Source organism: Ornithorhynchus anatinus, chromosome 3 (assembly GCF_004115215.2).
Source record: "Ornithorhynchus anatinus isolate Pmale09 chromosome 3, mOrnAna1.pri.v4, whole genome shotgun sequence".
In the NCBI taxonomy this organism is placed as follows: Eukaryota; Metazoa; Chordata; class Mammalia; order Monotremata; family Ornithorhynchidae; genus Ornithorhynchus; species Ornithorhynchus anatinus.
Genome location: NC_041730.1, coordinates 133,711,778 through 133,735,878, shown reverse-complemented (window position 1 = coordinate 133,735,878; position 24,101 = coordinate 133,711,778). Strand labels below are relative to the sequence as shown.

The 24,101-nt window shown below is 45.1% G+C and overlaps 1 protein-coding gene across 2 annotated transcripts in view; it reads left to right on the top strand.

Annotated features, from left to right (window-relative positions):
- ADGRA1 (adhesion G protein-coupled receptor A1) overlaps nucleotides 1–24,101 on the top strand; it is a 679,465-nt gene that overhangs the window by 301,355 nt on the left and 354,009 nt on the right. For both annotated transcript variants that reach the window (XM_029061334.2, XM_029061335.2), the window contains exon 8: nucleotides 15,382–15,546. In XM_029061334.2, coding sequence (XP_028917167.1) covers nucleotides 15,382–15,546 — 165 coding nt within the window. The remainder of the gene's footprint in view (nucleotides 1–15,381; nucleotides 15,547–24,101) is intronic.

The window sequence follows — 24,101 nt, the reverse complement described above, 5'->3', positions numbered from 1 at the left end:
ACTCTGTGCAGAGCATTGTACTAAGCGCTTGGGAAAGTTCAGTACCACAAAGTTGGTAGATGTTATCACAAGGAGTTTATAGTGCAAAGCTCACACCGATGAGTAGATTTCAGAGAGTCAGGCAGTTTTCAATAACTCTGAATAGTAATCGCCTGCCATTACACTCTAGGTACCTTTAACACATGCTTTCCAACGTTCTTGGAACATTAAAGAAAATTAGCGGTTTGGGGTTCAAGATGTCCAGTTGGAGTATGCAATAATATAACCGCTTTTCCCACATCACAGTGCATGGAATGCAAACAGATTCATGTTTGGAGTAATTATCATTACTGTCATCATCATCATCGTTGTAGTATTTTGTTAGGCATTTAATAATGTTGGTATTTGTTAAGCGCTTTCTATGTGCAGAGCACTGTTCTAAGCGCCGGGGGAGATACAGGGTCATCAGGTTGTCCCACGTGAGGCTCACAGTTAATCCCCATTTTACAGATGAGGTAACTGAGGCAGAGAAGTGAAGTGACTTGCCCACAGTCACACAGCTGACAAGTGGCAGAGCCGGGAGTCGAACCCATGACCTATGACTCCGAAGCCCAGGCTCTTTCCACTGAGCCACGCTGCATTTAGTATATAAAAAGCACTGTGCTGAATGTTGGGGTCAATACTGTTCTTCATCTATACTCCATCTACACCCCCTCCCTTGGAGAACTCATCTGCTCACATGGCTTCAACTACCACCTCTGTGTGGATGATTCCCAAATCTTCATCTCCAGCCCTGAACTCTCTCCCTCTCTGCCGTTGCGCATCTCCTCCCGCCTTCAAGACATCTCTGCTTGGATGTCCTGCCGTCACCTCAACCGTCATACGTCTAAAACAGAGCTCTTTATCTTCTCATCCAAACCCTGTCCTCCCGCTGACTTTCCCATCTCTGTAGGTGGCACCACCATCCTTTCCGTCTCACAAGCCTGTGACCTTGGCAGGATCCTTGACTCCTCTCTCTTATTCATCTCACGTATTCAATCTATGACAAAATCCTGTCAGTTCAACATTCCCGACATTGCTAAAATCCACTCTTTCCTCTCCGTCCGTACTACTGCCATGTTAATCTAAGCCCTTATTCCTCCTGCCCTGATGACTGTATCAGCCTCCTTGCTGATCTCCCAGCCTCCTCTCTCTCCCCACTGCAGTTCATACTTCACTTTTCAGTCCACGTTTCCCCGTTCCTCAAGAATCTCCAGTGGTTGCCTATCCACCTCCGGATCAAACAGAAACCCCTCACCATTGGCTTTAAAGCCGTCCATCACCTTGCCCCGTCCTACCTCACCTCGCTGCTCTCCTTCTACAACCCAACCCGAACACTCCGCTCCTCTGGTGCTAACCTTCTCGCTGTACCTCGATCTCGTCCATATCACCGCTGAACTCTCACCATGCCCTGCCCCGGCTCGGAAATGAAATAAATTAAAAATGTCGGTATTTGTTAAGCGCTTACTATGTGCGAGAGCACTCTTCTAAGCGCTGGGCTAGACACAGGGTAATCAGGTTGTCCCATGTGAGGCTCACTGTCTTAATCCCCATTTTACAGATGAGGGAACTGAGGCACAGAGAAGTTAAGTGACTTGCTCACAGTCACACAGCCGGGATTCAAACCTATGACCACTGACTCCCAAGCCCGTGCTCTTTCCACTGAGCCACGCAGCTTCCCGAACACCTCAGAACAGAACACCTTCCCTCTTCGTACCAAGCAATGACTTTGCCCTGCTTCAAAGCCTTATTGAAGGCCCATCTCCTCGACGAGGGCTTCCTTGACTAAGCCCTCCTTTTATCTTCTTCCACTCCCTTCTGCGTCACCCTGGCTTGCTCACTAGATTCATCTCCCCCCATCTCCCAGCCCCATAGCACTTATGTACATGTCCATAATTTATTCATTCATATTACTGTTTGTCTCCTCTTCTAGACCGTAAACTCACTGTGGACAGGGAACGTGCCTGCTGTATTGTTATATTGTATCCTTCCAACTGCTTAGTACAGTGCTCTGCACACAGTAAATGCTTGATAAATACAATTGAAGAGAATCAGATCGACACTGTCCCATTTCCATATAGACTCACAATCAGATAAATAATAATGTTGGTATTTGTTAAGCCCTTACTATGTGCAGAGCACTGTTCTAAGCGCTGGGGTAGATATAGGGTAATCAGGTTGTCCCACGTGAGGCTCACAGTTAATCCCCATTTTACAGATGAGGGAACTGAGGCCCAGAGAAGTGAAGTGACTTGCCCACAGTCACACAGCTGACAAGTGGCAGAGCCGGGTTTCGAACCCATGACCTCTGACTCCCAAGCCCGGGCTCTTTCCATTGAGCCACGCTGCTTCCCAATTCCCAAAGTTCAAGCCAAGTGGAAAGGTAGATTATGACAGAGCTAAGTCTAAATGTATTGTGTAAGTACTCTGAGAAGTGTCTGATCTCATTATTTACCTTTTCCTGTAAAGATGACAAGGAGTGATGGAAAATCATTTGCAATGGGGGAGTAGATTAAAATAATGCGCTCTCTTGCCTAATTAAACTTCTTTTTATGTTGATGCCGACATACACTTCATTACCCATCATTTCCCAGTTAAATCATTTTAAGTACCAAAGTGTTTCACTTAGGCAAATGAAGAACCTTGAGTCTTGGGGATTCCTGTTACCAATCAGTCCACCAGTGGTACGTATTGAACACTGACTATGTGCAAAGCACTATACTAAGCGCTTGGAAAAATACGACCCAATAGATTTGGTAGGCGCAATCCTTGTCCACAGAGAACTAACAGTCGAGACGAGCTAATTGTCAGGTTATTATTGAGCACTTATCGTACGCAGAGCACTGTACTCAGTGCTTGGGAGAGTTGGAAGACATGATCCATCCCCTCGAGGAGCTAACAGTCACACTTTTGACATTTTGCAAGCTCTGCTTGGAAAATTGTTGTCACTTGGGGATGTTTGAAGGTGGAGGTTACATCAGGGTTTCTAAGCAGCAGCATGGCTCAGTGGAAAGAGCCTGGACTTCGGAGTCAGAGGCCATGGGTTCGACTCCCGGCTCTGCCACTTGTCAGCTGTGTGACTGTGGGCAAGTCACTCAACCTCTCTGTGCCTCAGTTACCTCATCTGTAAAATGGGGATTAACTGTGAGCCTCAAGTGGGATGACCTGATTACCCTGTATCTCCTCCAGCACTTAGAATAGTGCTCTGCACATAGTAAGCGCTTAACAAATGCCAACATTATTATTATTATTATTATATGGGCAGCATATTCATATACAGCTTTGCCCTTCTGCAGTGGAGTCTGAAGAGGTAAAGTCGGAGTCCTCTAGAATGTGAGCTCGTTGTAGGCAGGAATGTGTCTGTGGTTAGATTGTAATAATAATAATTTAATAATGATGGTATTTGGTAAGCGCTTTCTATGTGCCAAGCACTGTTCTAAGTGCTGGGGCAGATACAAGGGAATCAGATTGTCCCATGTGGGGCTCACGGTCTTGATCCCCATTTTAGAGATAAGGTAACAGAGGCTCAGAAAAGTTAAGTGACTTGCCCGCCACTTTTCTGCTGTGTCACTTTGGGCAAGTCACTTCACTTCTCTTTGCCTCAGTTACCTCGTCTGTAAAATGGGGAATGAGACCGTGAGCCCCATGTGGGTAACCTGACTACCTTTCATCTTCCCCAGCACTTAGAACAGTGCTTGGCACGTAGTAAGTGCTTAGCAAATACTGCTCGCTCCTTCGGCCTAGTGGCAAGAGCACGGGCTTGGGAGTCAGAGGACGTGGGTTCCAATCCCGGCTCTGCCACTTGTCTGCTGTGTGACCTTGAGCAAGTCACTTCACTTCTCTGCGCCTCAGTTACTCCTCTGTAAAATGGGGATTGAGACTATGAGCTCCATGTGGGACAACCCGATTACCTGGTATCCACCGCAGAGCTTAGAACAGTGCTCGGCACACAGGAAGTGCTTAACAAATACCATCGTCATCAAGTACCATCATCATTATTATTATTTATTGAGCACTTACTATGTGCAAAGCACTGAACTAAACTAAACACTTGCCAGACTACATTTTAACAGAGTTGGTGGACGTCTTCTCTGCAAGAACCCGAACTAGTCAAGCAGTGGCAATCATTGTGCACTTACTCTGTGCAAAGCACTATATTGTGCAAACCACAACTTGATCGGTGCCCATGCAGATATTGGAGCATCAGAATCCAGACGAGGAACAACAAAGTCCTTTCCTAGAAATCTGCATCTTCAGTAACATTCTTGAGAGGCGATCTCCTTCTTCTTCTTCATAAGGGCAGTTACCATGCCGTTTTCTGCATTTTTATTTTTGAGCCAGAACTTCTAGGTGAGAAGCTTCCCCATACATCAAAGGAAATAGATTATCAAGGTAATTTTAAATGCCCTTTCTGATCATTTCGGCATTTTTGTGCTTAGTCAGAATCCCTAGGGAGAAGAAAAATCAGTTGATAGTTTGCTACCTCCAGATGGGTTTCCAGTGTAGAGTTTCTTTGCTGGTTCTGTGGTCCATAAGTCCCCTTGGGAATACAAATTTATTCATCATGTGCCATATCCAGATGGTAATTCAGATAACAATTGTATGTCCCAGTCATTATGCTTTGTCTCTCAAAACTTCCACATGGAGACTCAGCCTCTTTCTTTCTTCCAGGAGATGAGGCATCTGATAACTCAGCAGCCCACGTAAATTGCTCTCCAGGAACTCAGAGAGTGGAAAGAATCTGGGTCAACCCTGGGAAAATGTGTTCTCAGAATAATGGGGAAAATGGTATCTCCAGAGTGACCTAGCATCCAGTTTAGCTGTGCAATATATATTTTACCGCAAAAGAACCCTGTTTACACAATTGAAACAGAAAGCTGTTTCATCTGCTAGTTTGACCTGTCTCATGGAAGCATTACATCCCTCTGTCTTGATAGAGAAGCGGTGTGGCTCAGTGGAAAGAGCCTGGGCTTGGGAGGCAGAGGTCATGGGTTTGAATCCCGGATCTGCCACTTGTCAGCTGTGTGACTGTGGGCAAGTGACTTAACTTCTCTGTGCCTCAGTTAGCTCATCTGTAAAATGGGCATTAAGACTGTGAGCCCCACGGGGGACAACCTGATGACCCTGTATCTACCCCAGTGCTTAGAACAGTGCTCTGCACATAATAAGCACTTAACAAATACCAACATTATTATTATTATTATCCTTAAAGCTGCCCCTTATTCTGTTCAGAGGCTGCACTGAGCACTCCTGGATGGGAAAGGAGGAAGGAGAGGGAAAAGTACTAATGGAGATGGAGAGTGAAGACCACGTAGCCTAATGGATGCACAAGCCTTGCACAAACACAGCCTTGGAGGTGGAGGACCTGGGTTCTAATTTGTATTCTGCTATTTGCTTGTTGTGGGACTTTAGGCAAGTTACTTAACTTCTTTGCTATGCACATGGCAAGTGCTCAATAATTCAGCTATTAGAACAGGGCTTGGCACATAACAAGCGCTTATCAAATGCCATCATCATCAATAAATATAATTAATTGATTGATTCTCTGGGCCTCAGTTTCCTCAGCTGTAATTTAGGGGTTCAATGCCTGTCGTCCTTCCTACTTAAAATTTGAGCCCCATGTCAGCCAAGGACTATGTCCAACAAGACTAACACGCATCTACTCCATTACTTAGAACAATGCTTGGCACATAGCGAATGCTTAATAAATATCATAATCAGTGAATAAATACATTGATGGAGATACTAAATGGAAAGGTGCTAAATGGTAAAAAGAAGCATAGTATAGTAGAAGGAGCACAGGCCAAAGAATCAGAGGACTTGGGTTCTAATCCTGGCTCTGCCGCTTGTCTGATGTATGACTTTGGACAAAATTAATTAACTTCTCTGTGCCTCAGTTACCTCATCTATAAATGGGAAATAAATCCTCCTTCCTCCTACTTAGACTGTGGGCCCCATGTGGAGGGACTGTGTCCAACCTGATTATCTTGTAAATACTCTGGAGCTTATTTCAGTTCCCAGCACATAGTAAGTGCCCCAGAAGTATCATTTAAAAAAAAAAACAGCAACAAATCAACACTCTCTAAGGTCCTTGATTTTCCCCAATCATTTCGCAAATGGCAGTTTGTAGGTGGTTTATAAGAGCAAATTTCAAGTTATGGCTCGAGTTTGCTATTGCGTAGGTTTTTTCACTGAACAGAAATGCTCATGAATGCAAATATATTTTATAAGGTAGAATCCAGGAACACGTTGGCTATAAGGGGAAATTACCACCATCTCAACAGGCATCCTCAGTACTTTGGCAGTGGCGTGAACCAAAGAATATCCTCCAGAAAGTGTAGAATCTCCTTCAGGAAGACACTGGTTCAGAAATCAGTAAGAGAGCTACCTCTTAATTCCTGAGAAGCCCCATCTGATCTTCAGTTAAAGTCGCATCCCATCCTAACCAGTGTTGGCAATTCTCAAGACCAAATTATTCTGGTCCTTTGCAAGACTTCCTGTAAATTGGCCCCGATTTTGCTTCATGTGCAATTTTTTAATTTCTACTGTGATGTTTCCCCTGAGAAAGACTAAAGTATATTGAGTGTTTTACAGTACCTTGTGAATATTCAGTAAATGTTCATTGCTGATGCATAAAATGGTACATTGATGATGTCGGACTTACTCCTCTGAAGGTTTTAATGGACATCTTGAACCAGGGTTTGAATTCTCCAAAGACACTGAATCTCCTGACAGCCATCTGCCTTTTAAAACACCAGTTATTTAATCCCCAAATTCTCTCAAAACTCACTGCTTTGGCTGTTTAATTACAACCAGGGAACACAAAAGTTAACTAAAATTGTTCTTCGTTGTCTGACAAACGATGCCCCATTATGGGTCCTAATAATAATGATGACGATAGTATCCATTAAGAACTTACTGTTTGCCAGCCTCTGTACAAAAGCACTGGGGTGGATAATAATAATAATAGTATTTGTTAAGTGCTTACTATATGCTAAGCACTTTTCTAAGCACTGGGGTAGACACAAGCAGCGTGGCGCAGTGGAAAGAGCACGGGCTTTGGAGTCAGGGCTCATGAGTTCGAATCCCAGCTCTGCCACTTGTCAGCTGTGTGACTGTGGGCAAGTCACTTAACTTCTCTGTGCCTCAGTTCCCTCATCTGTAAAATGGGGATTAACTGTGAGCCCCACGTGGGACAACCTGATTCCCCTGTGTTTACCCCAGCGCTTAGAACAGTGCTCGGCACATAGTAAGCGCTTAACAAATACCAACATTATTATTATTAAGGTAATCAGGTTGTCCCCTATGGGGCTCACAGTCTTAATCCCCATTTTACAGATGAGGTAACTGAGGCACAGAGAAGTGAAGTGGCTTGCCCAAGGTCACACAGCAGACAAGTGGCAGACCCAGGATTAGAACCCACGTCCTCTGACTCCCAAGCCCGAGCTCTTGCCACTAAGCGATGCCGCTTCTCAATACAAGCACATCGGGTTGGACACAGTCGCTGACCCACATGGGGCTCTCAGTCTCAATCCCTGTTTGACATATAAGGTAACTGAGGCCCAGAGAGGTGAAGTGACTTATCCAAGACCGCACAGCAGACAAGTGGCGGAGCCGGGTTTCAAATCCAGGTCCTTCTGACTCTCAGACCCGTGCTCAATCCACTAGGCCATGCTGGTTGTCGAGGAGAAAAGGAAGAGAGGTTGGTTGATCCATCCCTAAACATTAGGATGTCTGTCTACTAGAATGGCCACCATCCAGTTTCTGTTGACCCAGATGCAGGCAGAATAATTGGATCATTGATCTGCCCCAAGAATTGTTTGCCCATGATTTTATTCAGATCAATCAATCAATGGAATTTATTGAGCACCTATTGTACTAAGCACTTGGGAGAGTACAATAGGGAAGGAACGTGGCTTAGGGTCAGGAGCCTGGGCCTGGGAGTCAGAGGATGTGGGCTTTAATCCTAGCTCCACCACTTGTCTGCTGTGTGATCTTAGACAAACCACTTCAATTCTTTATGCCTCAGTTACCTCAACTGTAAAATGGGGATCGAGACTGTGAGCCCACGTGGGACAACCTGATTACCTTGTATCTACCCCAGTGCTTAGAATAGCACTTGGCACATAGTAAGTGCTTAACAAATACCATAATTATTATCATTCATTCATTCAATCATGTTTATTGAGCTTTCCTGTGTGCACGGCACTGTACTAATGCAGTTGATTCTTGATTCACGTTGTGAATGGGTTCCACTTTTCATATAGAAACAGTGTTATGAATTGGACATTGGCTCCTAAAATAAGATTGAATTCCCCATAACAACCAAACCTATGAGTGTTACAGTGACATTAATGCATTTATATCGAATCAGAGGTGCGCTACTACAGAATAACCAGTTTATATTTCGCGGAATGGAAGTAAAATGGATGTGACAACCTTCCCTTGTAATTCCACCTAATAATCTGGTTAACAGTCTTGACTATGGGAGGAAGAGTCAAGCAGAAGCATATCCATTCCATTCCATTCCTAGCTTGGCCAGTGACTAGTGAGTTGAAGGCCATCTGCTCCAAGTCAAAACTCACCCATGTGGGGCAGCAGCGGCACTGGAGAGAGTCGAGGGCGGAGACTCGAGTTAAACGCGTGGAAGGTGGCGATGATAAATCACTTCTGTAGTTTTACCAAGAAAATTCTCTGGATCCACTACCAGGACGATTGCAGATGGAGATGGGGTGTTCTGGGAGAGAAGTGTCCATGGCATCGCTGTGGGTTGGAGCCGACTCGATGGCGTAAGACAACGCAATAATAATGTTGGTATTCGGTAAGCGCTTACTATGTGCAGAGCACTTTTCTAAGCACTGGGGTAGATACGGGGTCATCAGGTTGTCCCACGTGAGCCTCACAGTTTTAATCTCCATTTTAGAGATGAGGTAACTGAGGCACAGAGAAGTGAAGTGACTTGCCCACAGTCACACAGCTGACAAGTGGCAGAGCTGGGATTCGAATCCATGACCTCTGACTCCCAAGCCCAGGCTCTTTCCACTGAGCCACGCTGGAATCTGGTTAACTACCCATTTCTCCCCACTCCCATCCTCTTCCAGTCCACCCCTCTTCCCATGCTTGTTTAAACTTAATCAATCTATGGTATTGAGCACTTTCTGTGAGCAGATCACTGTACCAAGCGCTTGGGAGAATACAATAGACATGTAGTAGAGACAATCCCTGCTGAATGCCCTTGGGCAAGTCGCTTAACTTCTTTATGCCTCAGTTTTCTCATCTCTAAAATAGGTGTTAAATATCTACTCCAGACTGTTAGCCCTATGTGGTAATAATAATGATTATTTTACAAGAAGAAGAATAATGATAATCATAATACTTCAGACAAGAACTGCATTTGAGATGATTATCATCGATCTATCCCTGTAGTAATGTGTACTAGTGCTTAGTACAGTGCTTGGGACATTGTAAGTATTAGCAAATGTTGTTGTCATTATTGTTGTTATTATTATCACTGTGGATCTATGGAAAGAGCACGGGCTTAAGAGTCAGGGATCATGGGTTCTAATCCTGGCTCCTCTACCTCTCAGCTGTGTGACTTTGGGTGAGTCACTTAACTTATCGGTGCCTCAGTTACTCATCTGTAAAATGGGGATTAAGACTGTGAGCCTCACATGGGACAACCTGATAACCTTGTATCTACCCCAGCGCTTAGAACAGTGTTTGGCACCTAGTAAGCACTTAAATACATTATTATTATTACTATTATGGTAAATATATTTTTCATATCTGTCCACTAGAGGACAGTGTTTGAAATACCACTCAATTAGGAATGTCACAGCTTGTCAAGCTTTGGAGAACATCACACCTCTCCTAAAAATACGGATCAGCTGTCATTTGGGGGCTTGATAATTTACCATTTAGTTGTGTTTTCACCATATTTCTGAGTTCCAAAAGCACCGATACTTTAAATAAATTCGAATTTGCTTTAAGATACAAACCAAATAATAACACCCCACCGTCTTGTTCCTCACAGCTGTTTGGTCAGCCAGTTTTCTCTCTCCCATATAGGACAGGAAAAGACATTGTCTGAGAAAAGTCCCAAGGCTTAATTTTCAACTGAAGCAAATATTTGTGTAAACATATGGGAGCATTAATGGAGTTCATTCATTCATTCAATCATATTTATGGAGAGCTTACCTTGTTCAGAGCACTGTAGTAAGTGCCCTGAAAGTAAAATTCAGCAACAAAGAGAGACAATCTCTGCCCATAAAAGGCTCACAGTCTAGAAGGGGGGAGACAGAAATCAAAACAATTAAACAGGCATCAATAGCATCAGTACAAATAAATAGAATTAGAGATATATATGTATGCATAGAGTTCTCATATATGCACACATATAGTATTCATATAGGGAGTTCTCTGGTCTATACTGCCTATCCTTATAAAAGTAGTAGTAATAATCAATCAGTCGTATTTAGTGAGCACTTACGATGTGCAGAGGACCTGGAGGAGTTCAATACAACAGAGTTGTATCCCCTGTCCCCAACAAGCTGTCAAAAATAAATATAATGAATTTATATATATATGAATATATATGAATAAAGGGTGCAAATTCAAGTATAAGGGTAATGCAGAGGCAAGTAGGAGAAGAGGAAATGAGAGCTTAGTCAGGGAAGGCCACTTGGAGGAGATGTGCTTTTAATAAGGCTTTGAAGGTGGATAGAGAGAGAAAGAGAGAGAGAGATGTGGATATGTTATGTATGAAGGCAGGATGTGGGCGAGAAGTCGATGGTGAGATAGATAAGATCGAGGTGCAGTTAGTAGGTTGGCATTAGAGGAGCAAAGTGTAATCATCATCATCATCGTCCTGGTCATCTTTATCATCAGATGGTATTTGTTAAGCCCTTACTATGTGTCAATCACTGTGCTAAGCTCTGGGGTAAAGTTAAAAGTTAAGCCCAGTCCCTTATGGATTTCACAATCTAAATAGGAGGGAGAACAGATGTTATATTTGTTAAATATTATGTTAAATCCTCATTTTATAAATGAAGTTAAGTGACTTGCCCAAGATCACCCAGCAGGCAGACACAGCATGGCCTAATGGATAGAGCAATGGCCTGAAAGGCAGGAGGACCTGAGGTCTAAGCAGTGTTCCACCATTTTTCTGCTGTGTAATATAAAATAATAAAAACTAATGAACTGAGCACAATAAGCAGTAAATGCAACCTCAAACCAATAAATCATAAATAGAAGCGGTGTACACTAGTGGGAAGAGCATACACCTGGAAGTCAGCAGACCTGTGATTCTAATCCTGGTTCCGTGACTTGCCTGCTGGGTGACTTTGGTCAAATCACTTGACTTCTCAGTGCCTCAGTTACCTCATCTGTCAAATGGGGATTAAGACTGTGATCCCCATGTGGGATAGGGACTGTGTCCAGCATGATTATCTTATATCTACCCCAACACTTAGTACAGTGCATGGCACATAGTAAGCGCTTAACAAATACCATAATCATTATCATTATCGTTATTCTCTGTGCTTTAGTTTCCTCATCTGTAAAGTAGGAATTCAATACCTGACCTCCCTCCTACTTAGACCGTAAGCCCCATGTGGGTATGAGTCCGAGTTGATTATCTTCTAACCGTATAATTAAATCCTTATAATGTTATTTGTTAAGCGCTTGCTCGACTTGATTATCTTCTATCCATATAATATAGATCCTTAAAATGTTATTTGCTAAGCACTTACTATGTGTCAAGCACTGTTCTAAGTGCTTAGTACAGTGCTTCCACATGGTAAGTCTTTAAGAAAATACCACTCTGATTATTATGATTTTCCTCAAAAAAATCTAAGAGATGTGCAGAGCACTGTACTAAGCGCTTGGGTGAGTAGAGTACAATCATAAACAGATTTCCTGCCCACAATAAACTATCAGTCTTGAGGATGGACAGGGCTGAAATCGTGCTTGTAATAATAATAATAATTATGGCACTTGGTAAGCGCTTACTATGTGGCAAGCATTGTTCTAAGCACTGGGTAGATTCAAGTTGTAGCCTCCTCCTCTTCCAGCTTCCTGTTGCTTCAGTTAATCACCATTAATTGAAGGCACTTGATAACAATTAGGTGACTATTAAAAGACTCATGATTGTTTTGGATAACCTTCGTTTTATGAGTCGTGATGGCCAAGCGGTTCAAGTTCAGACATGGAGAGTTCAAGCCTATAATTAATGGTTTCTTCGCTTGACATTGAAAAGTGATTTATGTCAGTCACTTCATAATTACATGTGCGGTGACTCAAGGTACCTCGGAACGGAAACCACCATCACGCTAAAAAGCGAAACTAAATCTCACCTTGAAAATGACAGCAAAGCTAGGTCGCGGCTCTGAACGTTCGGGAAATATTGCTACTAAGGGAAATCATTTTATTAGGAAGACTGGTGACAGTGGATTGACCCTCACCTAGCTCTTTGAGTCCTCCCTTCTCTTCCATCATTTCCAAACTAGTCCTAGCCTCACTCTCCATCTTAAAGTGTAGAAAATCGATGCGGAGTCCTAAAAAAACTGAGAGCTTGGGAAGTAATGTCTGACCCCACCCACGGAACATAAGCTGTTACTCTTCTCTTTTACTCTCTTTTGATTTCCAAATCAGTTTGTTCTGTGGACTGCACTTAATTCACTCAGTCTTATTTATCGAATGCATACTGTGTGCTGAGCACTGTAGTAAGTGCTTGGGGGAGTACAATACAGCAATAAGCAGACACATTCCCTGTCCACGACGAGCTTACAGTCTTAACCGGAGGTCTTGTCTTAATGCCGTCATCTGTAAAATGGGGATGAAGACTGTGAGCCTCTCGGGGGACAACCTGATTACTCTGTATCTACCTCAGCGCTTAGAACAGTGCTCTGCATATAGTAAGCGCTTACAAATACTAACATTATTATGCCGTCGAGTCATCTCCGACCCATAGTAACACCATGGATGCATGCTGCTTCATGGAGAAACAGCGTGGCTCAGTGCAAAGAGTCCAGGCTTGGGAGTCAGAGTTCATGGGTTCGATCCCGGCTCTGCCACTTGTCAGCTGTGTGACTGTGGGCAAGTCACTTCACTTCTCTGGGCCTCAGTTCCCTCATCTGTAAAATGGGGATTAAGACTGTGACCCTCACGTGGGACAACCTGATGACCCTGTATCTACCCCAGCGCTTAGAACAGTGCTCTGCACATCGTAAGCGCTTAACAAATACAAAAAAAAAAAAAATCTCTCCCAGAACCCCCCGCCTCCATCTGCCGTCGTTCTGGTAGTGGATCCGTAGTTTTCTTGGTAAAAATAGAGAAGTGTTTTTACCCTCGCCTCCATCCACATGGTAAACTCGAGTCTCTACCCTCGATTCTCTCCCGTGCCGCCGCTGCCCAGCGCGGATGAGTTTTGACTTGTAGCAGATGGCTTTCCACTCGCTAGCCACTGCCCAACCTAGGAATGAAATGGATGTGCCTCTGTTTGACTCTCCCTCTTATAGATGAGACTGGTAGAGGACTGGAAACTCTGTAGGTGTGACGCTGAGAGCGGTAGATGGGGGAGAGAGACAGTAATAGAAATAAATATTTTTTAGATATGTACGCAAGTGCTGTGGCGCTGGGAGGGGCGCAGAACAAAGGAAGCAAGTCAGGGCAACACAGAGGAGAATGGAAGAAGAGAAAAAGTGGGTCTTTACACTAATGATAATAATAATAATGTTGGTATTTGTTAACGCTTACTATGTGCAGAGCATTATTCTAAGCGCTGGGATAGATACAGGGTAATCAGGTTGTCCCACGTGAGGCTCACAGTTAATCCCCGTTTTCCAGATGAGGTAACTGAGGCCCAGAGAAGTTAAGTGACTTGCCCACAGTCAAACAGCTGACAAGTGGCCAAGCCGGAATTCGAACCCATGACCTCTGACTCCCAAGCCCAGGCTCTTTCCATTGAGCCACACTGCTTCTCTACTACCCAGAGGGTGGCAAATAGTGCCCTTCACAGCATGGGAGGAAACATGGCCTGGTGCACACCTCCTCCAAGAGGCCTTCCCTGACTAAGCCCTCTTATCCTTCTCTCCCACTCCCTTCTGTATCGCCTTGACTTGCTCCCTTTATTCATCCCCCTCCCAGTGCCTCCAGCTCTTGTGTCCATATCTGTCATTTATACATTTCTTTATATTGATGTCTGTCTCCCTTTCTAGACTGTAAGCTTGTTGTGGCCAGGAAATGTGTCTGTTATATTGTTCTATTGTACTCTCCCAAGTGCGTAGTACAGTGCTCTGCACACAGTAAGGGCTCAATAAAGTCATTCATTCATTCAGTTGTATTTACTGAGTGCTTACTGTGTGCAGAGTCCTGTACTAAGCACTAAATAATACTTGAGAAGCAGCATGGCTCAGTGGAAAGAGCCCGGGCTTGGGAGTCAGAGGTCATGGGTTTGAATCCCGGCTCTGCCACTTGTCAGCTGTGTGACTGTGGGCGGGTCACTTCACTTCTCTGTGCCTCAATTACCTCATCTCTCAAATGGAGATTAAAACTGTGAGCCTCACGTGGGACAACCTGATTACCCTGGATCTACCCCAGTGCTTAGAACACATAGTAAGCACTTAACAAATACCAACCTTTAAATACGGTTGACTGACCGACTGTTGGAAAGACCCTCAGTCTCTGAGACATGAGACCTGGTTTCTCATCCCTCCTCCGCCACTGTGTGATCTGGAGCGAGTCCCCTGACCTTACTGTGCCTCAGTTTCCTCACTTGAACAATAAGGATAAGGCCCCTGCTTCCTTTTCCTCTAGATTTGGAGCACTTCCCCACCTTCCCTGCCGAAGTGGACAAAGTATTGGTGACCACTTTGATTACACTTGGGTAATCTTTGATTACCACTAAAAGATAATTGATTATCTTTTATCTGCCCCTAAGGAGCAGCATGGCGTAGTGAATAGAGCACGGGTGTGGAGTCACCACTTGTCTACTGTTTGACCTTTGGCAAGTCACTTCCCACTCTAGACTGTTAGCTCATTGTAGGCAGGGACTGTCTGTTTGTTATTGTATGGTACCCTCCCAAATGTTTTGCACATCAAAGTGATCGATACATGTGATTGAATAAATGAATGGGCCTCAGTTCCCTTATCTGTAAAATGGGTATTGAGACTGTGAGCCCTACGTGGGACAGGGACTGCATCCAACCAGAATTACTTTATACACCCAAGAGCTTAGTGTAGTGCCTGGTACTTATTAATCACTTAACAAATACCACAAGTATTACTATTATTATTAATGCATAGTAATTCCATAATGAATGCTCTATTTGCTCATTTTCTGTTTTCACCTCTTATCTCTTTTAGGGAGCTGATTCTGTCCAGCATTGATATTAGTGCCACCGGGACCTGGGAGTGCTTGGTCAACAATTCCTATGGATCTAAAACCAAGCGAGTGGAAATCGCTGTCCTGGAAACAGTGGCGCCTTACTGTCCCGCAGAAAGGGTCCTCAATAATAAAGGCGATTTCAGGTAGGATCGAACTCAGGGATTCTCGTTCCGGTAGAGTGGGGTGAAGGAGCATGGCGAAGTGGAGAGAGCCCAGGACTGGGCGGCAGAAGGTCATGGGTTCTAATCCCTGCTCTGCCAGTTGTCTGCTGTGGGACCTTGGGTGTGTCACTTCACTTCTCTGGGCCTCAGTTACCTCATCTGTACAATAGGGATTAAGACTTGCGAGCCCCATTTGGGACAGGGACTATGTCCAACTTGATTTGTTTGTATCCATCCCAGCACTAATTCTAGGTTTTTAAACAAGTTTAATGCACTCTTTGGCAACTGGAAGAGTGAACTTCAACCCCTGCCCTGGAACGCCAGAATAGCTAGTGCAACGATACTGGTAGAAATGGGGGGAAATACAATTACCTACAAAGTGGGGGGAAATCTTTGAATTAAGCCAAATGGCATTTGGGGGCATAATAATGATTGTGGTGTTTGATAGCGTCAGTGGTGGTTAGGGGGAGGCAGACATCAATATAAATAGACATCAACACAAATAAATAAAATGACGGATATATAAATAAGAGCTGTGGGGCTAGATACAGGACAATCAGGTCCCACCTGGGGCTCACAGAGTACACATATCGAATCCTTATTCTGTGGATGAGGAGACTGAGGAACGGAGAAGTTAAGTGAATCGCCCAAGATGATGCAGCAGGTAAGTGGAGGAGATGGGATTAGAACCCAGATCTTCTGACTTCCAGGCCCATGCTCTTCTCACGAAGCCACATTGCTTCCCTAAATACAGTTCCTTGCTAATGAATATTTAACTCCTGGTGTACTCTCCCTCCTACTTAGCAACATGCTCCACACTGAGAAGGTGCTCAGTACATGGTGGTGGTCAATCAATTGATAGTCAGCCCCGGGTTTGCTGAAACTGCATTTGAGCAATGTTTGGCTGATAAGACTTGGACGTTGAGATGATCTGGTGATGCAGAAGAAGGCTAGAAATTCTGACGTATTCTCTAGGGGAGGTGTCGGATGTGGAAATGGAAATTGGCAGAGGGCTTCCTCACCACTCCCATCCTGGAGCAGGAGAGGTGTGGCTCACGCTGAGATCACGCATCCAACCCAGAGGGCTCCTGCGAGATTGATTTGGGTGATCATGTCAGCCTCTATCAGTTCCTATACATTCATTCCTTCATTCAGTAGTATTTATTGAGCGCTTACCATGTGCAGAGCACTGTACTAAGCCCTTGGAACATACAATTCGGCAACAGATAGAGACAATCCCTGCCCAATGTCAGGCTTACAGTCTAATCGGGGGAGGCAGACGGACAAAAACAAGATAACATAGGCACGATAAGTAGAATCAAGGGGATGTACACCTCATTAACAGAATAAGTAGGGTAATAAAAACATAGGGCACTTGGGGGAAAAATGCCATTCTAAAGCTAAACCAGATGTCGAGTCCAGAGTGGGGCAAGCCGGGGAGAGGTCTGAGAGTCTCAGGGTAGACAGGACAGCTGACTCCTGATCTTCCTGGCCTGGATCTCCCCAGCCCAAGAGAGCACTGAGAGTTGCAGTGTAGACAGGATGTCTGAGTTCTGATCCTCCAGGCCCGGATCTCCCCGGCTCAGGAGAGTCCTGAGACTGTCAGGGTAGGCAGATTGTCTGACTCCCGATCCTCTAGGCCTGGGATTCTCCTACCTGAGAACTGAGAGCATCAGTATAGATGGGACATCTGAGTCCTGATCCTCCCCACGTGGTCCACTACAGCCTTTCCTTTCCTTCACTTTCCTTAGATGTAAAAAAAAATATGATGGTATTTGTTAAGCACTTACTATGTGCCAAGCACTGTTCTAATCTCTGGGGTAGATACAAGGTAATCAGGTTGTCCCTCTTGGGGCTCACAGTCTTAATCCCTATTTTCCAGAAGAGGTAACTGAGACCCAGAGAAGTGAAGTGACTTGCCCAGGGTCACAGAGCTGACAAGTGGCAGAGCCGGGATTAGAACCCACGTCCTTTGACTCCCAAACCCGGACTCTTGCCACTAGACCATGCTGTTTCTCATCTTCCAACAGGTGTTGGTTTTTTGAATGTTTCAGGGCTTTTGGCTTTCTTTTCTGTTTTATTTACCTTCTTTGCCTCTTTCCTGAGAGAGGCAATATGGCCAAGTGGATAGAGCACAGGCCTGGGAGTCAGAAGGACCTGGGTTCTAATCCCAGCTCCTCCGCTTGGCTGCTTTGTGACCTTGGGCAGGTTACTTCACTTCTCTATGCCTCAATTCCCGCATCTGTATAATGGGGATTAAAACTGTGAGCCCTTTGTGAGACAGGGGCTGTGTCCCACCTGTCTTGCTTGTATCCACCCCAGGACAGTGCTTGGCACATATTAAGAGTTTATCAAATAACATAAAAAAATACAAAAAAAACAAAACTTATCTGTGCCTCAGTTAGCTCACCTGTAAGATGGTTATTAAAACTGTGAGCCCTGTGTAGGACAGGGATTGTGTCCAACCAGATGAACCCCAGCACTTAGTACAATTCCTGGCACAAAGCGAGCATGTAGCAAATACCATATTATTATTATAATTTCACCATCTGTCCCTTTCGGTACCCTCTGTGCAAAATAACTCTGTGTCCCCTCTGATGGCTTAGTCTGTGTATCAGTCACTCAGTCAGTCGTATTTACTGAGCACTTACTGTGTGCAGAGCGCTGTACTAAGGGCTTGGGAGAGGACGGTATGACAATAAAAAGTCACATTCCCTTCCCGAGTGTGCTTATACTGTGATTCTCTCTGTGTCACTCTGTGTCTGGGTCTCTGTCTGTCTTGGGTGGGGGCGGGGGGGCTGTCTAGATTCATATGTCTGCATGTGTGAATCATGCATTCAGTCATTTATTAAGCACTTATGTGTGCAGAGCACTGTACTAAGTGCTTGGCAAAATAGAATACGACAATAAACTGTGACATTCCCTGCCCACAACGATCTCAAAGTTTAGAGGGTAGAGACAGACATCAATGCAAATAAATAAAATTATAGATATATACATAGGTGCTGTGGAACTGGGGGGTGCGGGAAGGAGCAAGGGAAACAAGTCAGGGTGACACAGAAGGGAGTGGGACATGAGGAAAAGCGGGGCTTAGTCTGGGAAGGCCTCTTGGAGGACATGTGCCTTCGGTAAAGCTTTGAAGGGGGGAAGAGTCATTGTCTGGCAGACTTGAGGAGGGAGGGCGTTCCAGGCCGGAGGCAAGATGTGGGCCAGAGGTCAGCGGCTCTTCAGGCGAGATGGAGGCCCAGGGAAGAGGTTAGCGTCACTGGAGGAACGGAGTGTGCGGACTGAGTGGGAGAAGGGGAGAAGCAAGGTGAGGTAAGAGGGGGGAAGGTGACGGACAGTTTTAAAGCCAACGGTGAGGAGGTTTTGTGGATGGGCAGCCGCTGGAGATTTTTGAAGAGGGGGTTGATATCCCTAGCTGCGTGCGTTTGCTTGCACATACTGGGGTCTGTGACTCTCTCCCCCACACCACTCTAGCCAGATATCAGATTGGCTCTCTGACTCTCCCTGGTCTCCCGGGGCCAGGCAATGCGGTCCAGTTGGCTCACTCCTTCTGGAGTCTGGAGCTCTGAAACTTCCAAACCCTAGACATCCTCCAGACCTTTCTCCTGACTAGAAAGCTCCGAAGGTTGGCGATTCTCCTCTGGGCTCAATCCCAAGTGCTTTTTTCTGGAAATAAACCCATCTTCATCCTTCAGGCACCCTTCTGCCACAGCTCCAGCGAAGAATTGAGAAAGGAGTTTTCTGCTCTGATAACTCCAGCAGTGCAGTGTCTTTGCTAAGCTCCCAGTAGGGTGAATGCATTCTTGAGCCTTAGGTATCTAGATCTGCACACTCTCCTTTCCTTCAGATATGCGGGCTCGGGAAAAAAATAAATTGCATTTGCGGATTGGGAAATTGTGATCCTTGCTCTCACAATAATAATAATTATTGATAATGATCGATAGATAATGGCATTTGTTTCTGGCCATTTATTTATATTCATGTCTGTAAACTGCAAGCTCATTGCAGGCAGGGAATGTGTCTGTTTATTGTTACATTGTACTCTCCCAAGCGCTTAGTACAGTGCTTCACACGCAGTAAGTGCTCAATAAATGCAATTGAATAGGAAAGAATGAATCAATCCATTACATTTACTGAGTGCTTATTGTGCGCAAAGCACTGTACTGAGCTCGTGGGAGAGTACAGTATAACATCAGACACGTTCCCTGCCCACAAAGAGCTCACAGTCTAGAGGGAATGAATAAATGTTTCCCCCTCTAGATTGTGAGCTCAGTGTGGGCAGGGAATGTGTGTGTTCATTGTTACACTGTACCCTCCCATGTGCTTAGTACAGTGTTTTGCACACAGTAAGCTCTCAGTAAATACAATTGAATGGATGAAGGAATGAATATCTCCTCCCTAGACTGTAAGCTCGTTGTGGGCAGGGAATGTGTCTGTTTAGTGTGATATTGTACTCTCCCAATTGCTTAGTACAGTGCTCTGCACACAGTAAGTGCTGAATACAACTGACCAATTGACCAGCTGACTGGTGTTTAATAAGTCCTTACCAAGTACCAAGCAGCAGACAGAGCATTGGGGTAGATACAAGAGGTTCATACAATCGAAGAGGCAGGAAGAGTGGATATCTTTTCTTTTTATGACATTAGTTGAGCACTTACTATGTGCCAGGAACTGTACTAAATGCTGGAATAGATATGAGCCGATCAGGTTGGACACAGTCCATGTCCCTCATGGGGCTCACAGATTTCATTCCCATTCTTCCGGTTAAGGTCACTGAGGACCACAGACGTAAAACGACTTGCACAGTGTCACCCAGCAGACATGTGGCAGAGCCGGGATTAGAACCCAGGTCCTTCTGATTCCCAGGCCTGAGCTCTATCCATTAGGTCACACTGCTTCTCAATCTTATTCCCATTTCAAAGGCGAGGAAACTGAGGTACATCTGGCCTAAAATTGCCCAGCAGGGCACGGACAGAGCTCGGATTAGAAACCCACGTCTCCTGACTCCCTGTCCTTTGCTCTTCCTGCTTGATCACATTCAATCAATCAATCAGTGGTATTTAATAATTATGGTATTTGTTAAGCGCTTACTAGGTACCAGGCACTGTACTATTTATTGAGCTCTTACTGAATACAAAGAACTGAACTAAACATTTGGGAGAATGCAGTACTCTAGAGTTGGTAGACTTGCTCACAGCACAAAAAGAGCTCATAATCATGAGAGTAATAAAATGATTCTTTTTTATAGAGCTTGCATTTTTATGAAGGAATTTCATATCGGGTATCTCAGTGAATCTTCACACAGTCCCAGTGAGGACATGTAGACATGTAGGTGGTATCCCAGTTCTATGGGTGAGGAAACTGAGGCCCAAAGAGGTTAATAATAATAATGTTGGTATTTGTTAAGTGCTTACTATGTGCAGAGCACTGTTCTAAGCGCTGGGGTAGATACAGGGTAATCAGGTTGTCCCACGTGAGGCTCACAGTCTTAATCCCCATTTTACAGATGAGGTAACTGAGGCCCAGAGAAGTGAAATGACTTGCCCACAGTCACACAGCTGACAAGTGGCAGAGCTGGGATTCGAATCCATGACCTCTGACTCCCAAGCCCAGGCTCTTTCCACTGAGCCCGTGATTTGCTCAAGGTCCTACAGCGGGCCAGGGTCAGAGCCGGGACTAGACCCCAAGTCTCTTGCCAAGCAGCCCCATGTGCTTTCCACTAGACCACGCTTACTTCCTACTGTGTCTGGCATCAATCAATAGTATTTTCTTAGTGCTTACTGTGTGATGAGCGCTGTGCTAAGTACTTGGAAAGTACACTGACATCAGGCTTCACCTAGTGGATAGAGCATGGGGCTGGGAGTCAGAAGGACCTGGTTTCTAATCCCAGTCCTGGCACTTTTCTGATGCATGACCTTCAGCAAGTCACTTCACTTCTCTGGGCCTCAGTTACCTCATCTGTAACATGGGCATTGAGACTGTGAGCCTCACCTGGGACAGGGACTGTGTCCAACCCGCTTTGCTTGTCTCTACTCCAGCGCTTAGTACAGTGCCTGGCACATAGTAAACACTTTATAAATACCATTACTATCATTGGTATTTTTAATAATGCTGGCTTCCCCACTAGTCTGCTGTGTGACCTTGGACAAGTCATTTCACTTCCTCTGTGCCTCCGTTACCTCATCTGTAAAATAGGGATTAAGATCTGAGCCTTATGTGGGACGTGGACTATGTTCAACCTGATTTCTTTTGCATCTACCCCGGGGCTTAGAACAGGGCCTGGCACATAGTAAGCACTTCAGAAATGCCATAAAAAAATTCTCTTAAGTACACTTTGTTTTGTAGAATTCCAATGAATTCCCTGCCCAGTTTCTGCCAGAGTTGAAGTGTGTTTCCGTGCTGAGACATTGATGGCAAGTTTAAGGATCTTCATTCCAGTGATTTTTCAGGATCTGATTTGGTATCAAAAAGCAACATCAGAACTGACACATATTTCAGGTTTTACTGAGGATTGGCTCTCACTGTGAAACCGTGTGGCCAGTTGGAAAGAACACGGACCTGAGGTTCTAATCCCAGCTCTGCCATTTGCCTGATACGTGACCTTGGCCAGGTCACTTAACTTCTTTCGGCCTCGGTTTCCTCATCTGTAAAATGGAGATTAAATACCTGTTCTCCTTCCCACTTCTACTGTGAGCGCCATGTGAGAGAGGGAGTGTGTCTTATCTGATTATCTTGTATCTAGCCCCATGCTTAGTGTAGTGTTTGGCACTGAACTAAGTTCTTGGCCCACAATAAGCACTTAACAAATACCACGATTATTATTGTGGTTGCCTATCAACCTCCGCACAAAACAAAAACTTCTCACTCTAGGCTTCAAGGCTGTCCATCCCCTTGCCCCTTCCTACCTCTCCTCCCTTCTCTCTTTCCACCGCCCACCCCGCACGCTCCGCTTCTCTGCCGCCCACCTCCTCACCGTCCCCCTTTCTCGCCTGTCTCGCCGTCGACCCCCGGGCCACGTCCTCCCGCGGTCCCGGAACGCCCTCCCTCCTCACCTCCGCCAAACTGATTCTCTTCCCCTCTTCAAAACCCTACTTAAAGCTCACCTCCTCCAAGAGGCCTTCCCACACTGAGCTCCCCTTTTCCCTCTGCTCCCTCTACCCCCTCTTCACCTCTCCGCAGCTAAACCCTCTTCTCCCCCCTTTCCCTCTGCACCTCTCCCTCTCCCGTCCCATCCCCTCGGCACTGTACTCGTCCGCTCAACTGTATATATCTTCGTTACCCTATTTATTTTGTTAATCAGATGTACATCACCTTGATTCTATTTATTTGCTGTTGTTTTTATGAGATGTTCTTCCCCTCGATTCTATTTATTGCCATTGTTCTTGTCTGCCTGTCTCCCCCGATTAGACTGTAAGCCCGACAAAGGGCAGGGATTGTCTCTATCTGTTACTGATTTGTACTTTCCAAGCGCTTAGTACAGTGCTCTGCACATAGTAAGTGCTCAATAAATACTATTGAATGAATTGAATGAATATTGCAGCGATTAAGTCGCTTGGGAGAGAAATGCTTCTACTCTACTACACAAGCCACCTCTCCATCCTACTCAAATCGGGGTCTTGGATGTTCATTTGAGAGATTTCCAAACTGTTCATGTGAACTTCCCATAAGGACAGCACCGTGCTCTCACATGGAAACTTTGAGAGCCACTAGACTCCAATGCCAGCGAATGTCATCATTTTTTTCTTGAAAGGTAAGAGGTTTATAAATTCCTACGTTGCACTTCAAACCCATATGCCAAGGGTATGTTGTCACTGCAAATAAATCAAAAGAAGGGGAGTTCTCATTCCAGCTGTATCGATTGTTACAAAATCCCTGCAGATTTATTTTGGTAACCTGTATCAAACCCATTCCCCTTTCTGGATCATGCCTGGAGAGTTCCCAGTCCTCTACCAATCTAGGCTACGGGAGGGAGAGTCAAGCAGTGGCCTGTCCATTCCATCCCTAGCTTGGCCAGTGGCTAGCGAGCGGCAGGCCGTCTGCTAAAAGCCAAAACTCACCCATGCTGGGCAGCAGCGGCACGGGAGAGAGTCGAGGGTGGAGACTCGGGTTTACTGCGCAGAAGGAGGCAAGGGTAAACCACCTCTGGATTTTTACCCAGAAAACTCTCTGGATCCACTACCAGAACGATTGCAGATGGAGATGGGGCGTTCTGGGAGAGAGATGTCCATGACATCGCTACGGGTCGGAGACGACTCGACGGCATAAGACAAGACGAGCTCAAACTCCTGCTGAGCTCTTGGATTCCGCTGGCATTTGCAAGTTATGAGTAGGAAATTTCAGAGCGTGTCTTTAGTGCAAACAACATTAATCCGAATATATAGTAATCTTTCAAAATTTACTTGTGAGTGTGTGTGTATGTGCGTATGTGTGCATGATCAAAGAAGCTAATGTCAGACCCATAATCCCAGCTCCTTTATGCACACAAAAGGTTGTGTGTTGTCTTTCGTGTTGTCATGTTTACTGTTTGCAGT